Source organism: Ovis canadensis, chromosome 5 (genome assembly GCF_042477335.2).
Source record: "Ovis canadensis isolate MfBH-ARS-UI-01 breed Bighorn chromosome 5, ARS-UI_OviCan_v2, whole genome shotgun sequence".
NCBI classification, from domain to species: domain Eukaryota; kingdom Metazoa; phylum Chordata; class Mammalia; order Artiodactyla; family Bovidae; genus Ovis; species Ovis canadensis.
The window spans coordinates 43,480,713-43,501,099 of record NC_091249.1 but is presented as its reverse complement, the minus strand read 5'-3'; the positions used below and the strand labels follow the sequence as shown (position 1 = coordinate 43,501,099).

Genomic DNA, 20,387 nt, shown 5'->3' with positions numbered 1-20,387 from the left:
GGCAGCTATTTAGCAGAGCTCCCTAAATGGAAGAACTCTATAGATTTTTTTTTTTTCAGTATATACACTGATTTACACTTAGTGGTAAAATTGTAACTGACCCTTTAAGTGGAGCTGTCCAAATGGCAATAAATGTCAGTTGATCCTGTTGCTGAAATAGGTAATAGCTAAAAGATCTTGACTAAATCTTCTAGTTTAAAAAAACATGTGTAGCATTTCCTGAACAGTTGTGGTCAGGATACACACATACGCACACACACACACACGCAAGTCAAACCGTTTCATCATTAAATAAAGAAAACTTGATGAAACTGTCTTAACAGTATTGTTGGTGTTCCCAGGTTTTGAAGTACTCTGGATTAGAACCTCCTTGAAGGCAGGGAACTGTGTCTACCTGGTACCCAGCTGTCTTGCCCCCTAGTCAGCATCTAAAGTATAGAAAATGTTCTGTAAATGCTGGTTGAGTGAAGGAATAGATAAAATGGAGCATTTGCTGACATTGAATAGCATGTGTATTGGCCTGAATTCTTGGTGGGTGAAATAGGGACCACTCTCATTTCACTTTTGAGTAATAATGCTGGTAAGAACTTTGATGGATGGTTATGACTTTTCAGAATAGTTAATTTGATTGATTGTCTAGCAAACTTGACTTTCTTAATTGTTTTCTACTTTCACAGGCTGTCATTCTGGAAAATGAAGAACTTCCCAAGCTGTTTCTCGATTTCCTAAATGTGCGACACTTGCCCTCTCTACCAAAGACAGAGAGTTGTGGGTAAGAGCTGTTGTTTACCTATTGGACATTAAGTTACTTTGCAAACACTTATTGGCCTACCAAATAACCCTAATGATGCCGGAAGGGCCAGCCTGGGCACACCTGTTCTTCTGGCTTGGGACAGCACTTGCTCGCCCCCTACTTGTAGTCAAAGGAATTGCTCTTGAGTCCTCGTCTCCATATTGTGGCCAAGGGGCCAGCTAACTGGGGTTTAGACTTGAAGAACTGACTTTTTAAATTATTGTTACATGGAATGATGCTACATGATGGGAATTATGGCTCTCAATACCCTGTTCAAGAACTGATATGTTTATTTGTGGGCTTCCCTGGTGGCTCAGCTGGTAAAGAATCTGCCTGCAATACAGGAGACCGTAGCTCAATTCTTGGGTCGGGAAGATCCCCTGGAGAAGGGATAGGCTACCCACTCCTGTATTTTTGGATGTCCCTGGTGGCTCAGATGATAAAGAATCCGCCTGAAATGCGGGAGACCTGGGTTCGATCCTTGGGTTGGGAAGATCCCCTGAAGGAGGGCATGGCAACCCACTCCAGTACTCTTGCCTGGAGACTCCCCATGGACAGGAGCCTGGCGGACTATGCTTCATGGGGTCACAACGAGTCGGACACAACTGAGCAACTAAGCACAGCACATGTTTATTTGTGGATACTTGGGCAAAGTCTATATCCCCTCAACACATTTATTCATGTAAGTTTAAAGCTGTACATGATCTTAAAAATGATTTTACCCAACTCCCTTCACTTTATAGTTGAGCAAACTGAGCCACAGGAATAAAGTGCCTTTTCCCAAATCTCCTGCCTTGTAGCTGGCAGAGCCCAGGCCTCTGGCATAAACTCTTTCCCTGCCTCCTCACTGCCTCCCTCAAGAACTTCTGAATGCAGAGCTGCATATCCTAATCTCTCTCTACCAAGAAACCAGACATTTGATATCATCAGCAATCAAGGAGAGTTCTTCCAAAGAGTTAACTCTGAACCAAGCCTCTCACTCAGCTCTGGGTACCTGTGATAATCTGACCTCCAAAGGCCATCAGCAACACCCCTGACATATTAGATCTATTCATTCAGAACTCCATCACCACAGACTCTCTGCAGATCCAAGCTGGGGAAAATGTTGTATCCATTTTCTTGCTGTCTCCAGACCTGCCTGAAGGACCCACACTAGCTACAGGATATTTAAGCTAACCACACCCAAAGGCAGGTTAAGCCCCAGCCGTCTGCTGGTTGAGAGGCCACTGAGACCTGTCGCAGCTCCCTCACTGGCAGCATTCACTCAGAGCCACTTTTCAGTGACCGCAGAACAAGAACCATATACCCCACTCACCAAATCACCTACATGGCCGGTGTACTCCTGTTTCGACTTGGTGCATTTGCTGGGAAGTTGGGCTTCATATGTGGTTATGTATTTTTAAGAAATAGCAGGAATGAAGTGAGTGAAGTCTTTTCTCCATTATATAAGTCCAAAAGCAAAACTGTAGGATTTTTGAGTGATCTTCTTCAGGAAAACTGAAATATAAGAATATTACCATCTTAGGATTCCTTAGGAGGAGGCATCAGCCATTCTGTGACTCTGTGAAAATACCAGTCTCTTTCTTAACATGTCTGCCAATTTAGAGCTCTAAGAATACTAGCTATATCTTCCCTTGTTAGCCTAAGCACTGACCCAGCTTTTATTGTCTTTTTCTTTTCTTTTCAAAAAAATTTAGGTCTTTTGACGAGACAGAATCTGAAGAGTCAAGGTAAGAACAAATACCAGTCAATCAGGAGTTATACAAACCGAGAATAGGACTGTGGTTTTGTTAAATGTTTCATTACCATCATCTAATTGTTTCAAGTCAAGATTTTCTTTAAAATCTTTGGTGGAAATTTCATTTAAAAATGACAGATCTTTGATGGGGAATGACAGAAGTAGCCAGTTCTATTTAAGGGTGGAGAAATAAAACCCTGCATTGTTTCATACATGAAATAAGAATACTATTTCATCAATAGTCGTACTACAAGATTTCAAAAATTAAAACACTTTGCATCAGTGATTTATTGTATATCTGCTTCCGATGCCACAAAGACATGAATGGAAGATGAGCGCACTGCTGGTGATTTGTTCCTCCAGCTCTGCTTGCTATTATTCACCCACACCGTTAGATACATAAACCTTGAGATGTCCCCGCACAGCAGTTTGATCCCCTCAAAGCTAGTTTGTAGTGTTTTCTGTTTACCGTCGTCCCCTGATGCTGACATGCCTGTTCTTGACCTTTCCAGCAAACTGTCCCACCAGCCGGTGCTGCTGTTCCTCAGGGATCCATACGTCTTGCCTGCAGCCAGCGGTAATCAAACCTGTCATCTGCTAACAGCTCTTTACTGATCTGACCCTGCACCACATAAACCACGTTTTTAATACAGGTCTAACAGAGTGACATTGGTCCAGGGCTTAATAATCTGCCAATAAACCAGTGCTCTTGGTGTAAGAGACATTCAGAATTTTAATTGGGGCAGGGCTTTCAGGAGGAAATGTAATTTTTCTTTCTCTCTCTCCAGGCTGTTCTGAATTAGAGTGATAAGGGGGTAAAGGTATTAATTTGGGGGATGGTGTTATTTTGGACTATGCCAGTTTTTATCCAGATGCTAGGGTTTGAATCCAAGGCCCTGGTCCTTTTTTTTTTTTAATGCTTTTTTCCCAAAGCTGTGTATATACATTGCATGTGTCTCCATTTCCATTTAGATTACAGCATCTTTGACAGTCAAATATATCTTTTTAAAGATCGTATGTTTAAGTATAAGGGATCAATTTAAGCGTAATGTCCAAGCCCTTTCTTTGTGTCAAGAAATTTAAATTATTCAGAGTCCCTCTCAAAGTGTTCTGATATTCAACTCTTTGTGAGTGTATTCTCAGACATTGTCTCATTCAATTTCCTTAACCACCTTAGGAAACTGGCAGGGCAGTTATCATCATGGGATCTTGAGAAAAGTGGATCTCAGGGAGGTCCCTGACTTGCCTGGTTTCACATGTCTGGAGGGTGGATCTCTTTTTGCCTAATCTCTCCTTCTGTGCTCTCTGCGTATAGTGGATTTGCAGCCTTTGTTTCTGTGAGTAACTAAGTAGCATAGCAGCTAAATAGCAATAGATAGATTATCTGTGGACACCTTTCCTACATTCTGGCAATAAAACCTTATCCCCAGCAAGAGAGAAGGGACTGTTCTCTTGTGCTTGAGTCAGCCACTTGCTATCCATTTAAAGAAGCCTGGCTCAGACACACCCCCGCTCTGTGGAGGACCATTCCAGAAGAAATCTGCCTTTTGTCATGCGACAGTATACCCATATGGTCTTGTAACAGTATTTTCCCTATAAAATTCTTTCAGTGAGGAATAATTACCTTTCTTTAGCATTTACTTCTAATGTGCACCAAATATGCCTGGTGTGTTAGGCTGATATTATGTTAACAAGATGTTACATTTAACAAATATTCACTATGTAGCCTAGTCTAGAGTACATGGGCAGTGATTTATAAAGTGGTCTTTCTAGCTTTTAATAATGGTTCCACAAGCTCTCTCCCCAGGTATTGTTTCTGCTCAGATATTTTGTGCCTTTGACTGAAATTCCTAGAAAAGTGTAGAAAGTAGAGTGATCACCATGGACTAGAGTAGCCAGTTTGCTGTCTAGAAGAGAGAAGGTATTTTGTGGTCTTTGAACTCGATTCATCCAGGTTGTTAAGTAGCATGTGCTATGCACTTGGCTTGACCATGAGGAACTTTCTGGGAAGGAGTATCAGGGGCAAAAGTCCGAAGCTGGAAAGAGTGAAAAAGTATGGCTCATTGGTAGAATGTTGATGTAGTGGAATCACTTACACCTAAAGGGAATGTCTGCTTGAGAGTAAGTGAAAATCATGAATTTGATGTAAGGAATGGAACCAGGTGTGAGAGAGCCAGTCACTAAATCTCCTTTCATGGAACTTTGGCTAGACCTCGTGTCATAAATCAGATTCCTACTGTCTTAGAGGTATTATACCAGTGATGCATTCTTGCAGTTCTTTAGCATTTAAAGATAAATTTTACTTGTGTTCCATATTCACATTGTATGGCTTCTTAACAAAATGTTGAGGTTACTTTTCCAGAGGATACAGAATCTGGAAATACTTTCACACAGACACTGAGACCCATAAAGTCAGAGGAGTGTCTGTCTTTAAAATGTTGGCAGTTAAGCACTGTCCTCTTCTAAAATGCTAAAAATAAAGCATTATTCCCTTAGCATGTGATTTTGGGCCTTTGTTTAGGTTTTTCTGGGGAATTCCTAATAACTCTTGTCCAGGTTCCCAGGGCCAGCTGTGTGACTACTCTCTGTGGGCTTTCTTAGCCCTCCTCTTCCTTGACCCCTCGACTTTAGCCACTGGTGACCACATTCCCTGTCTTCAGACACCAGCTCCCCTTGGCTTTCCCACCTTTCTGCTCTTCTTCCTGGTGCTGGCAGCTCTCCTGAAGGCTCTCCCAAACTCTCTGTTCTTCTACTTTTACTGTCTTTGGAACAGTCTCCTCCTTGCTGTGGCCTTGATGACCTTGAGTGTACAGCTGAGTCACAGTATTATTTTTCCATCTGAATCCTCTCTGTGAGCCCCAGACTTGCGCCATGGTTGACACGGCCCTCCACGGGCTGTCCCTGGCTCATGTTTCTGCTGGGACGCCCTCACACACTGATCCAGCCACACAGCAGTTCTTCCTGGGTCCTGGATGTAGTGAACTCTCCCTTCAGGGTGCTTGCCATTTCTTCTTTCTCGAACCCTCTTCTCATTCTCACACAATCTTGGCCTTCTCCTCTTTCAGGTCCAACTTCAGGGAGCCTTTGCTGATTCTCCTTTTGAGTAACCTCCAAGAGCCCCTCCACCCTGTTTACTATTTTATTTTATAAGCTTACAATAAATGTTTCTAAAAATAAATGAAATCCGACAAAAATAACAACAAAACCTACCCTAAATCACATTCCTTCTCATCACCTCTCGGTGAGAAACAAAGGCAAGGGCAGTTTTCTGAGTAACTCAAGCAGTCATGGAGTAATTAATTGCTTGTGTATTAGAGATATTTTTAAACACATTTTGTCTGTTTATTCACTTATCTCCCTGACTAACATGTAAGTTCCGTGGCTTAGGCAAGCACTGTTACTTATATCCCCAGTAATTAGGCAGTGTCTGGTATGTCATAATAGCTGGGACAGAGGATCAGATGGTTGGATGGCATCACTGACACAATGGACATGGGTTTGGGTAGACTCTGCAAGTTGGTGATGGACAGGGAGGCCTGGCGTGCTGCGGTTCATGGGGTCGCAAAGAGTCAGACACGACTGAGCGACTGAACTGAACTGAACTAAGCCCTGTGCCAATTTCAGGTCCAAGCACTTTGTTGCATTCCCCGATTTTCACAATGACCTATTCAGTAGGTACTATTGTGAAATCCTTCACTAGTCCCATCAAATCCATCGCCACCTTGCTCCTGACTGCTGTCTGAATGTCAACCACAGACAACTTTTCAAAACGATTAATTTCTGTCTCACTTTGTTAACGGCCCTCCATAGCTTCTCCTTGTTTTTCAGATAAAGCCAGATTTCCTGTCCCTTCTTAGCAGGCTTGAATGTTCCCCCTGCCCTCACTGAGGCCGCTCCTATTGCTACCTTAGCCTTCATGCATGTCTCTGAACCCTCCACAGGGCACCCACCTGCCTCAGACTTCACAGCCAGTCTGCTCCCTCTCCCAAGCTCTCTCCTCTAAGAGCCTCTCTGTTCCCCTGATGAGGTCCAATGCCCTTGTAAGTGGTTTTATGTAGTGGGTCCTCGGTACAGGTTGAATTAATAAGTGAACATACTTAGGAATCTCTTGCTTTCCTCATATAATAACTACATTTATGTAAATCCTGGGTATAATTATGTGTAGATGTGATAGACTGGTTCCCTGTTCAATTTATCCATTCACGTCTTACCTACTCTGATAACTAAAATGTGATACAACAGAAACTACACCTCTGAATTTCCTTTGTGTCTCCTATAAAAATGAAGCTGATTTTTCAGGTTTGACAAAGGGGGCCTTTTGTCAGAGATTGGCCCTTTTACTTTAGGAAGACAGGCTCCCGTCCTCCTGCTCTCTAGAAACTAGCGTAATAGAACAAGCAGATTCAAGACACCTTGGGCTAAACGCTGCTGTAAACCACAATGGAAAAACTGCCGCAAAGTATTCCCAGTAGAAATCTTAGAATTCCTTCAAGTATATTGAGATTTTGTTAGAAATTGAATTGCCAGTGTAATCTATCTTCCTTGTGAGAAAACATTCAGATAAAGAGCTGGGGCCTGGCAGCATTAACCATTAGAACATCCCTTAAATCAATAAGCTACAAATCTGGCCACACATTCCTGCAACTCACAGGGGTACCCTCAAGTGACTCGAGGCCAAAGCAGCATGTCTGATGTCACATCTGAAACAAGGGCGAACTGTAGGATGATACACACCCCTAAGCTATGCCTAGGCCTTACCTTGTTGTGTTCAGCAAAATGCACGTATGTTTCATTGATGTGCATAAGAAAAGCAGTTTTCCTTTTGTTTTTCAGATTTTCCAAATGTGGTTATTGAAGGAGTTCTCCATGGGATATTTTACCCTCATCTACAGCCCAGGTAGAAATCCTCCATGGCTAGAAGAAGCTGAAGCGCGTTTCAAAGTCGTAGTTGAGGAGATCGATAACCTACCAAATTAACCTAAACTCTATGACATAACGGCTCTCTCTCGCTAGTGGTAAAATTCACAGTCCCAGCTTAATTCAGAGCAGGGACATTTCCATTAGAATGGTGCTTTTAAAAATAGAAACCGAACTGGGGCAGTGCTGAGGTTAAGGCCAAGTGTTTAAGAAGTAGAATGTAGCTGCCAATTTAGAAACCCCGGGAAAAGAAGACTAAAGAAGCTCTTTGGGTCCTCGAAGTGTAGCAAAACAGTTCCTCTCCACTTCGTTCACACCGTTTGCTAATTGAAAATCTTACCCTGAATCATTGTGAGACTGATCAGCTTTGGTAGCTTTTTTGGTTCAGATTCTATGACACACTAATCTTTTCATCGTGAGGTTTTTTTCTCAGCCATTGAGAGATAACATTCTGAAATGCTGGCACCAGGACAGCATTACAGAAACATAGTGCTAAATGTGAGGAAGGACCTAAACTGGACATGAAATTATACTGACCATACTAGGGCATTTTAAAAATCATGGCATTTTAATTTGCATTACAGTGGAGTTGCATCATATGCAGGGATTTGCTTCTAATGTCAGCACATAAGATAGAATGGGGGTCTCAAGGTTATCCTTGAAAGCCCTTTAGAATGGTGCCATATTGGAAATCGCCATTCACCACAGCCAGTTTTTCCTCCAGTGTTGGAAGAGATAACTGTTGAAGACCAGTTAAAGTTGTTAGTGTTTGTTCAGGCACTATTCTGTAGAAGAAACACATGCCTTTAAACACTAGAATTATACTTGCCCTTGCAAGATGCTTGCCCTATAAAAAATGAATGTGAACTGACAGTGACTGAGGGGACTCCAGATTGACAATACTCGTCTTGGTTTACTCAAGGGCCTCCCTCCATTGAATAGGTGGTATAGTTGCCAGATTGATGGTTATTTTCCATATTGCTCATCATTTCCTTTTCACTGACCTCATATTTTGTATTAATATAAATTAAATGGTTTTATGATGCACCTCCACTGTTCATCTTACATTCAGATTTTGTCTAATAAAGGATAAAATCATATATGCAGACTGTATGTGCTATATTTGGCATTTCCTTGAAAACTAATTAAGAGCTAGCCTATTTATGATTATTAGCTTAATAAGCTTCTGTGTAGGAGAAAAATATTTAAATTCAAAACGAGTAAGTAAATCATGGTGTTTGACTAAGCTCTAAACATACAGGGTTAAAGCTTGCTGCAAATTCTTGATGCTGTATTTATGCTCAGTGTGTGACAACATGGGAAAGAAAGTAAGAACTGAATAATTAAGTGTCCTCAACGAAAACTGACCGAAGAGTCAAGTGTTGGAGATGCTTTTTAAATGTTTTTGTTATTATCTATTTTGAGTTAAATAAAAAGGAAGAACCCAAAGTATTTGAATCTGTCTTCTACTGCTAGGATCTTATAATGGAGACACAAGCTGTGTCTTTTCTTTTTTCACGCATGCACACACACACTTCTCTCATATTCACATAAACATTTATTTCTAATCCAACAAGGTAGAAGTTAAATTACCTCACCTATTAAGCCAGTAGATATGCATTAAATAATTTATTTGCCAAGATAGTAAGAATTAAAAAAAAAAAAAGATCAACCATCATTGGTGACACACTACTGAAGGAATCTTTTGTGAGAATTAAAATCTTTTTTTAGTGATGGCTTTCATTTTTAATTTAATTTAAATGTTTACTGTGTCATTTCATATTTCTTTTCAGTTCCATTACAGGAAATAGAAACCACAACTACAATAGGTGTTTTAAGCAGAATGGAATCATAAGAAACAGTGCTTACAGAATCTTTTAGAAGGATACAGGGAATTACCTCCTGTGGGCCTCTAGGCACAATTTGCAGAATGCCCCAGCAATTTCCAGTACCCTCCGTCCAGGGAAGCTACAACCTCTGTCTTAAGGAATTCAGGGAGCAGAGAGGCTGCTATGGAAGGTCTTGAGGTCAAAAACAGCACATATAGTTGTGATCCAGGGATCAGCACATAGGTTCAGGAGGTATCTGTTACCACCATAACTGCCTCATGGCAGCACCCAGGAAGCTGGTGACTGGGCACAAGAATAAGTGTCCAGCTGTCACCACCTACACCGCGGTTGCCTCTCAACACCCATGGCCTTGCTTGTCAGCAGCCACAGCACAGAGCAGCAGGATGATGACAGTCACCCAGTTCCGTCTTGTCTGTTGCGCATGAAAGCACATGCCGTTGCCAGAACCTTCTTGATCCCTAACTTCAAGGGAGTCTGGGAAGGAGTTGGAACTTCCTGGTCTCAGCAGCTCAGAAATGCACGTTGGAAAGAGGATGGAATGTATTTCCACAGTCAAAATTTTAATAAAAACACATAAAAAGATAGATAAAAAGAAAAATCTTCTCCCATCCTATCTCCTCAACTCCCAGTTTCCTTCCTAGAGACACCACTGTACTTGGTTTATGTGTGTACTTTCAGAAATTCTCATCCACATGCAAGCAAATACTGTATATTTAGTGTACATAATATTCTCCTGTTTCTCCATTTTTGTAAGATGGATTTTTCATATCATGGATTCATAGCCAGTAAAGAAGTAAAGAGTACTGGGAAGAAAAGAGAATAAAGAAAAGGAAAAGAAGCTCTCTTACCACTTAGGCCAGGATATAGAGACAGCCCTCACACTCCCTCATCCCCTAGTTCTTGGATTTGGTGCTTTGCTTGGGGCTGGGCTCAGACTGGTTCCCCCCGCCCACTGCTGTTTCACGCACAGCCTTCCTCAGACCTAACCTCTGCCATCTGGCCAGTTTGCATATGGCGGCCCTGATATCCTTTCTCTTGGCGTCCTTCCTTCTCCTCCTCCTCTCCCCCATTTCAAACAGCAGGCTGTGTATACAATCCCAACAGCACTGTGGCCATCACCACATGGTAAATTCTTCAGTCACTTCACTCTGAGAAGTGTATAAGTCTTATGATCACAGTTTAGGAACAACAATTGTTTCTAAATTGTCAGCTTGGTCAACTGAGAATGGCTGTCTACAGTGCTCAGGTAAGGATTCTGACTCACCAACCAGAGTGGATACTAGCCAAAACAAGCAGAAAATAACGTGTCAGCAAGGATGCAGAGACCTGGAAACCCTTATACGTTGCTAGTAGGAATGTCAAACGGTGCAAACTGTGGAAAATAGTATGGCAGTTCTTTAAAAAATTAAAATTACAATATGATCTAGCAATTCCGCTTCTGGATATATACCAAAGAAAAAAGTGAAAGCAGGGACTTGAACAGTTATTTCTACAACCAAGTTACAAATGAGTTTCACAATAACCAAAAGGTGGAAGCGACCCAAGTGTCCACTGATGGATGAATGGATAAAATGTGGTCTATACATACAGTGGATTATTCCGCCTTAAAAAGGAAGGAAATTCTGACACCTGCTACAACATGGATAAATCTTGAAGACATTATGCTAAGTGAAGTCAGCCAGCCACGAAAGGACAACTGCTATATGATGCCACTTATTTGAGGTACCTAGAATAGTCAAACTCCTAGAAACAGAAAATAGAGTGGTGGTTGCCAGGGGCTGGGGGTGGGGAGAGATGGGGAGTTAGTGGGTTTCAGTTGGGGAAGGTAAAGTTCTGAAGATGGATGGTGATAATGGTCGTTGCACAGTGGTGTGAATGCACTTAATGCCACTGTAAAAAAAAAAAAAAAGATTAAAACGGTAAATTTTATGTCGTGTATTTTACCAACAGTTCTTTTAGAATAGACTCAGTGAGTAAGGGTGTGGCAACCAATTAGTGATATTTATCAAGGGTGCTGTTCTCATATCCCTGGTAACCTATGAGATTCTGAACCAGAGATGTGCATCAGAATCACCTAAAACTGAACCCGTAAATCAGGGAGGTGGCGGGTGTCTGTCCTTGGGTACTTAGAGAAACTTCCCAGTTCATTCTGACACATACTTAGGTTAGGAACCACTGTTTGACGCTTTGAGAGTGTGAGATGGTTTATGAACCCCCCCTTCTTTGGTGATTATTGACTCCCCTACCTCCTGCAGAATCTACTATGAAACAAATGAAGATTTAACTCTCCTAGTATTGCATGTAGCCATGAGGTGGAGGGGCTTATCTCTGTTCATTCTGGCTGCGGTAACAGAAATAGCATAGACTGGATGGCTTATAAACAACACATATTTATTTCTCTCAGTTCTGAACTCTGGGAAGTACAAGATCAGAGCACATGTGGTATCTAGTAAGGGGCTCTGTTTTCCCTGTGTGCTTACGTGCTGGGGAATTTACCAGGGATCTCTCTGGGGCCTCTTTCACAAAGGCACTAATCCCTAATCACCTCCCAAATGCCCCACTTCCAAACACCATCACTTAGGGAATTTAATTTCAGCATATTAATTTGGGGGAGTGGGTGTGGACCCAAACATTCAGTCTATAGCAGGATTCTTTGAAGAAGCAGAGAGGATGACAGACAAGTTTAGGTAGTGGTCTCAGCTGACAGTATATAATGAATATATTCATTTATTCATCCATTCTTTAAATGAAATTACAACATGGTGTTAGTTATCTAAAGAATAGAGAGACATAATCCTTGTTTTCCAGAATTTTTAGCCATTTATGAGGGAGTATCTTTCCATTTAACTGAACTGGATATAAGGTTCAGTGATTAAAACTATCTTCTCCAGTCTAACTCAGCTTTGAAATGATCATTTTTCATCTCGGCTTTGTTCCAGTTTTCATCCTTGATGATAATGATAGATTTCAAATTCAGCAGCAGAAACCCAGGAAAATAACAGACGGTAAATCAAAATAGAAAATTCTGCAACATTTATGTTTTCTGTCCATGAAGATGCAGAGTGACCGTCTGGATTCTGAGGGTGAAGAGGTGTTTATTTTTGTGTGGGAGGGAGGAGGGCACGTTGAAATGTTGTCTTTGGAGTACACGTAATTGACTAAAGAAAAATGTTGTTTTATATCCTCAGAGTATAATTGCAAGTCTGACCTACAAGATGTGAGACATTTTCAGTCTTCTTTTACTTGAACATCAGCCATGGTGCCATCAACAGTGTCTCCAGCTCTGATCATCTTTTCCCTTAGATGCTCTTATGTACTGAGCACCTCTGGGTGTCACCTGTTGTGATACTAAGGCTTTTCATACTTGATCTTATTATAACTTAAGCTTTTACAAGCTTTTATAAAAGAAGATATTGAAGATCAGAGAGATTAGTAAGTAACTAACATGATAAAGCACTAATCTGGGGTAAGTTCTATCCATGGATTATCCCATAAAAGCCTTCCAGGATCTTCCTGAGGTGTGTGTTCTTATTTTTCCATTCTACAGTGAAAAAAAATGAAGGCTAGAAAGGCACGATAGCTTGACTAAGGTCACCAGGTTATAAAAGGGATCAGGATTTGCACTAATCATCCACAAAATTCAAGCTCACTCTCTTTCCCCCATCAGCTTCCCATTAGAACTGTTTTTTAAAAAACTGTAATGTGCATTTTGGAATCACATTTGAATACGTAAGTCAGAAAAGTGCTGTGACAGTTGCTCGTATTTCTACCCTGCATTATAAATCTGTGCTTTTCCATCTCCTTTGATTAAACCGGGGGAGCGCTCTTGGTTTAATGAGTGCTCCACGCTCTCGGCTGCAGCCCCTTCCTGGGCCTCTCTCCTTCCACTCTCACTGTAGCCTGTCCTTCACACAAGAGCCAGAGCCATCTTCTTGACATGTCCATTGGGTCACGTCACTCGCTTGCTCAAAATTATCCAGTCGCTTCCATCCCCACTTAAAATGGAAACTCCTACCACCCTCTCCAAGTTCCTCACCCTCCTCTTCCTGGTACTTAGCTCACCGGTGACATTAGCCTTTCTGTTCCCAGGACTCGCCAACCTTGGTTCTCTCTCAAGCCCTTCGACCCTGCTAGTCTCTCCCTGAAACACTTCTCTCAACAGAAGGCTGGCCCACTCTCACCTATGAGGTCTCAGCTTAGATCTTATGTAGCACCCCAGCACTGACTTTGCCCCCTTCTTCTCTCACAGCACACTGGTACCATCTTCATCTGTTAATTTGTTGAATGTCTTTCTCCCCAGGGAAGCTGGGGAGCGCTGCATGAGGGCAGGGGCAGCATCTGACTTGTTTACCCTGTTTCTCAGTGCGGAGATGGGTAGATCCCAGAGCCGCTGTTGAAGGAGTAGGTGGCCAGCAGCCTGTGTTCCCATCCCATCACCCAGCTCAGAGCTGGCTATGCGTGCGTCACAGCAGGGCCTTCAGAAATGTTTGTGGCGTATGTAAATAACCTTGACCTCGCAGTCAGGATTTGCTAACATTTTCCCAGAATCATTTGCATAAATATTCATTACCTCCTGTTTGTTCTAAAACTCTGCTTTTCTATACTTCGCTCACCAATTTGATACAAGTTCTAATGGCTCAAATGATTTCTTAAAAGTCTATCCTTTACAAATGCATTACTAAGCTAATTCAGTGATTAAAAACCATGGTTTTGTGACATCTCAGGGCAGTGGTTTTCAAAGTTCAGACCTTCCATCAGCAGCATCAGCATCACCTAAGAACTCATTGGAAGTACACAGTCTCAGGCCCTTCCCTGGACCCTTGGAGAGTGGGACCCAGAAATCTAACAGGACTTCCAGGTGATTCTGATGTGCACTAAAGTTTGAGAGCCACAACCCTTCATGCTGCATATTTTTTTCAATGCTTGAACTTTTTTTTTTTAACTGAAAAAAACTCAATACTTCTAGGAGGAGCGGGCACAAAATCAAGACAATGCCAGACGGTCACTACAAAAGGCTGATGACACCTTTAAGACACCAGCCCATTAGCAGCTCAACAAAACCAAAAACGTATTTTAAATGTAGTAAAAGAGAAGAGATATCTTACACTTAGAAGCTATTTTCTTTTACATGAGCTTTTATATCTTGCTATCATAATTTTTTTCATCACGTAAGGCATCATGATGTTGTTCTAAATCTGTGACATCTTTAAATGTAAATCTGAGTAAACTTGAATCCTTGACTTCATGGAATTTGTAGAATAATGTGATATTAGAGGGATAAATAACCCCCCAAATGTGTCAATGTGAAGTGTGTTACATGCTATAAAGGAAAAATAAAGAGGTTTACTTATGTGCAGGGAAGATATCTAATTTAGCTTTGGGCAGGTCAGGAACCTTCTCTGAGATAGTGACATTGAAGTAGAGACATAAGGATGTTAAAAGGCATTAGCTGACAAGAACTGGGGGGAGAGGGGGTGTCGCAGAGACATCAGCAGGTTCCAAAGCCCAAATGAGGAGAGAGTATCAATCAAGGTTCCCAGGGAAAGCTGGTGAGTTAGAAAGATATTGAGGAGCTGGGGCTGGATCCCACAGGGCCCTCCTTGCGACGTGGGGGAGTTTGGTTTACAGCCTATGTGCCATGGGAAACAACTGGCTGGGGTTACACAGGAGGGATATTTTATTTTATTCAGCTTTATTGAGGTATAATTGACAAACAGTTATTTGCTTTGGGTTTTTATACCCATTTATTTTTCTTGATCAGGCTCTGAAATTTTAAAAATAAGAATTTTTACAAATTCTTCAACTCGGAAGCATCAGCAAACAATATGTAATTTAGAATAAGGTATATGATGTATCACACTTGATCTGATTTATTCTTAAAAGCTCATTCTGGCCACCTGTGGAGAATGGACTGACTGGACAGGTGAAGGATCGAAAGCAGAGAAGCTGTTAGGGGGCCACTTGGATAACTTGGATGAGAGATGGCCTATTTTAGGGGGGTGGCTGTGGAGAGGGTGAGATATATATCGAAGAGCTACCCATGAACTTACTGATAGGCATGGACATGGAAGGTAAAAGGAGGGGAGAAAGAAGTTGGTAAGGGGGGATTGGTTGGAATAATTGGTTGGACGATAGTGCCTTTCATTGATCTTGGAATGGGAGGTTGGGACCTGCTATAGATTGAACATTTGGGTCCTCCACCCCACCCAAGGACTTCCCTGCTGGCTCAGATGGTAAAGAATCTGCCTGCAATGTTCAGTCCCTGGGTTGGGAAAATCCCCTGGAAGGGGGCATGACAATCTACTCCAGTATTCCTGCCTGGAGAATTCCATGGACAGGGGAGCCTGATGAGCTACAGTCCCTGGGGCTGCAAAGAGTCAAGACACAACTGAGTGGCTAACACCCGCACCCAAATGCATATGTTGAAACCTAGTCCCCAGTATGATGGTATTTGGGAATGAGGCTTTAGAAGGTGATCAGTTCTCAAGTGTGGGGAATTCACTTGTCTCTTTTACCATGTGAGGACACAGCAAAAAGATGGCGGTCTTGGAACCAGCAAGAGGGCATTTGCCAGACTCCAAATCTGCTGGTGCCTGTATCTTGGATCCCAGTCTCCAAAATGGTGAGAAATAGCCATGTGTTGTTTATAAGCCCCGCACCTCCCACTGGTCCATGATGTTGTGTTGTAACAGCCTGAACTAACATAAGACCCCTATCCCCAGGGAGCTCCAGGTTCCTAGATAAATCCTCTGCCAGGTCTTGGTGGCTCCTGGTTTGCCGGTTAGTGTCTGCTCAAGCATGGAAGCAAAAGTAGATGCAACATTGATTCAGCGGCAGAAGGAAACTAAGCTAGATTTCCCTCATTGTGGTGATAGATTTATGCTGCTGACCTATCTCTAACTTCATGCCCAGTTCACAAGGGTCAGGAATATGCTCCAAAGCAGGAACAAAGCCAAGCACAGAGAGCAGTGACTTTGACTACAAAGGACTTCCTGTTGCTGCCTAATCAGGTTTACACATGGTGAGTTGTGTGATTGTGCAGTTTTCTCAATGAGCCACATAAACGGCCCAACAAATGAGGATTCAAGTGAAAGGTTTCCAAAGTGGACACCATGACTTCCCAGCATAGTACCTACAACTCAAGAGTGGTTTCTCATTGCTTCTCAGGTCAAATCCGCAGTGCTTAGCAGAGGACTTGGCTTCATCGACTGCCAGCAGCTTGGCTTGCTCATGACCAAAGCAAGTCACCCAAGCCAGCTCCCACCCACCACGGGCACCGCCACTGAAGGCTCGCCACCACCTGGGGCTCTCCCCTTACTGCTTGACACCCACGTCACTTTTGCCAATCTACTTCTGTCATGCCCTTCTAACCTCAATTCAGAAAATAAAGAGAAATTTTTTTTTTTTTTACATAACAGCCTTTGAAAAAGAGTAGAAGCAGTCCAAAGGTAAATGCCAGTATTGAACAATCTTTCTTAGTCCTGGGTGGGTGGGTGTTTTTCGCTCAGTCGTGTCCAACTCTTTGAGACCCTATGGACTATAGCCCACCAGGCTCCTCTGTCCATGGACTTCTCCAGGCAAGAATATTGGAATGGGTTGCCATTTCCTTCTCCAAGGGATCTTTCCAACCCAGGGATCGAACCTGGCTCTGCCACACTGCAGGCAGAATTTACCAACTGAGCCACCAGGGAAGCTCAATTCTTTCTAGTTCTGAAAGAGTTTAAATACCTCTTAATAGTATAATTATAGGCGTATTCTTTTTGGTTACCATTCCTAATCATTCCTGTTGAGCATCAATTATGCGTGAAACACTGCCTGGGGGGAGACAAGGAGTGTGGTCTAATCTTAGACCAAGAGCAACTTCTGGACCAAGAAGGAGACAGGAGATGTCCAGGAAGTTAACTGCTAGAACAAGGTGTGAAGAAGTCTCCAGTGAAGGCTCATCAGAGGAGGGAACCCAGAGGGATGTGTTGGGGAGCAGGAGGGATGGGACAGGCTCTCCAGGCAGAGAGAGCAGCCTGTACAGGCTTGGAGGAGACTTAAAAGTTCTCGGGTACTTCAGTATGGCAGGGATAAATCGAGTCTTGACTTATCTCTGCTTCAAGCTGACCAGTTCTTACTCTTTTCCTCAAGACATTCTGTCTCAATGTAGGTCCTAGTGTCTAGAGGAAGCATAGGAAGCAGGCCTGTCTTTTGTCCAGGTTGGAAGGAAAAGGTTCAAGTTTTCAAATTGAGATATCTATCCAAATGACAGGATATCATATTTATCACTTAAGACAGACAGTGACCTTAGTTTTAATAGCACTATAAAGGCCCGGTATGCCTCAGGAAAAAAGTCCTTCACACCCTCTGAAATGTAAAAACTTACATGATTCCTAATAAAAGTTTAGAAATAGGTAATAGAAGGGATATTGGCATGTTGAACCGTCTCTAAACCCCCCAGATTTGTGACTCCCAAGCATCCTGATGGAGCCAGTGATGGGTTTACAATTCCATGGGCGGATTCCATAGTGTACTTTGTTTTGACTCTTACTTTGTGTCAGATGTGGCTTCCCCGGTGGCTCAGCACAGGAGACTCTGGTTTGATGACTGGGTTGGGAAGATCCCCTGGAGGAGGGCATGGCAACCCACTGCAGTATTCTTGCCTGGAGAATCCCACGGACAAAGGAGCTGGTGGGCTATGGGCCATGGGGTCGCACAGTCAGACACCACTGAGAGTGTCAGTTAGCCTTTTTCACCCTCAGACAGGAGTCCTGTGACTAGTTGCTCTGATTCTACAGCACTCCCAGTTGTTTTTCCATCACTCTATAATGTCAGTAACTCTAGCAAATCTCTAAGTAGGTGATGTTATATTAATATCACCCCTAACACTTAGACTTGGCCAAAATGAAGTCCACAAGATGAACTGCAGACTTCAGTAAAAGCAGTTATGTACTTAACAGCACCAAAATTTTCCATTACAAATACTGTTTTTACTTTTTCTTGATTAAAAAAAAAAAAGTGCCTGGAGGGGGCTTTGAATTTCTAAGCCTTTGAATTTCTAAGCCTTCCAGATCAAAGATTTCTTCAGCTGTCTGAATTATAGGAATGTTGAAAAACAAAACCAAATCCTTTTCCTGCTATAAAATCCTTGCCATATTTTTGTCTTTAGGTAACTCAAAACGGCTGAACTAAAAAATGAGGTTGGTGAGTTCTGAAAATTCATCAGAAATAGAGTAGTCAATAATTTTGAAAGTGGCATTCTAATTAATCTGACCCAAGAATAAATTTTACTAAATTCTTGTTTGATAATCCAGGAAATTGCTAAATAGCACTTAGAATAAAGCAACTCATGGCTAAAGATGCCAAAACATTTTAAATTGTTTATTAAAGTGATTCAAGACCAAGTTGTAATAATTTGGGCATGGTGGTAGGAGCAGCCAGTGTAATTTTCCTGATTCTCCTCACACCCTTGGCTACATTATGTGTCCTTTTAGCAGCACAACTAGCCAATGATGAGCTATTTCAAAAGCTCTTGCAGAAAGCATAGACTTTCATAAAGTAGTAGTTTACATGTAGTCATCCATTTGCTAACATTTTCAGTATACAGCCTGACCCTCAGGATAAATGGCTTCTACCAGGGGGATGATGTTAACTCTTTGGTCATCTGCTATAATAGACACCCTAACAGTTTATTCAGTAGAGAAATCACATTATGCTCATAGTCATGAAAAAAACTAGATGGCAAATACAGTAAAAAGTACATGTTCTTGGGACTTCCCTGCTGGTCCTGTGGTTAAGACTCTCAGCTCCCAATGCAGGGGGCCCGGGTTTGATCCCTGGTCAAGGAACTGGATCCCACATGCTGCAACTAAGACCTGGTGCAGCTAAATAAATGAATAAATATTTTTTTAAAAAAAAGTACATGTTCTTTGCACGGGGCAGTAGCAATGGCTTATGTGCTTTCTGACATTTGAAGACTTAAAGCACTTTTTATGTAAAGAGGACATTTGATTCTAATTTCCTCCTATGTTACCTCTAAAAATTCTTTAATAATTTTTTTCTAAGTAGTTTATAAAGAAATATAGAGAAAAGTTAGAAGACAAAAAATTTAAAAATTACAAAGAGAAAAGAGTTTTAAAAATCCTACCATTGGCCTTTATGTCATTCTACATTTTGTTGATTTTGTTTTATGAGAATGTATTTACATAATTGAGATCGTGCTGCATGCAGAATTTCTCCTTTTTTCCTTAAAAAGTGTAGCATTAGTCTTAATGAATGCATGCTATAGCTTTACAACCATTTGGGGACATTCAAGTTGCTTCCAGTGTTTTGCTATCATAAATAATGCTGTAATTTTCATCTTTATACATAAAACTTTTCCAATATTGCTGTATTAGACAAAGGCTTTGGGTTGTAAGTCACAAGAAATCAATTCACCCTGGTTTAAGCAAATGAGGGCATGTAATAGGTTGGGTAACTGAAAAGCTGGGGGTGGAGACTGGCTTCAGGCTGGCTGGATTCAGAGACTGAGCAGCGTCTTCTAACATCAGTCTTTCCATCTTCCCTTCCTGATTTCATTCTCACGCCTGCTCCTTCTCCTCTTCCCTTAGCTCTGTCCTGGTATTTCCCACAGAACTCTCAGAGCTGAGGCTCACTCATATGGCTCGGGTCACACACACATCCCTGAGCCTGTCACTGGGGCCAGGGCAAGGGAATGCTCCAGCTGGTCTACAGGACCTCCCCACCTCTCCCACCTGACTCTTCCACCACCCTCACTCTGCACACCTGGACCTTTGGCTGTTTCTGGAACTCTCTAGCCTGCCGTTCATCCAGGACCACAGCTCTGGTCCCCTCTGCCTCACTCACTCTGCCCCAGTGTCCCCATGGCTTGCCGTACCCTCACTCCCTTCAGGTCCTACCAGGGACTCCCCTGACCACCTCTTCACTCTCTAGTCACTATCCTGGCCTGTTTCTCTTCATGGACATATAACCACCTGATGTTATATATTCACGTGGTATGTATTTGAAGTATTTGTCTGCTTCCAAGGGAACCATGAGGGCTGTTTGTTTGCAACTCTCTCCAGGATCTAATATTTATCAAGTGAGT

General features: G+C 42.2%; 1 protein-coding gene across 1 annotated transcript in view; it reads left to right on the top strand.

Moving 5' to 3' along the window:
• SNX24 (sorting nexin 24) overlaps positions 1–8,897 on the top strand; it is a 173,999-nt gene extending 165,102 nt beyond the window's left edge. The window contains exons 4-7 of the mRNA XM_069591679.1: positions 678–772; positions 2,491–2,523; positions 3,044–3,108; positions 7,365–8,897. Of these exons, the coding sequence (XP_069447780.1) occupies positions 678–772; positions 2,491–2,523; positions 3,044–3,108; positions 7,365–7,432 (261 nt within the window). The 3' untranslated portion in view covers positions 7,433–8,897. The remainder of the gene's footprint in view (positions 1–677; positions 773–2,490; positions 2,524–3,043; positions 3,109–7,364) is intronic.
• The last annotated feature ends 11,490 nt before the right edge of the window (positions 8,898–20,387 follow it).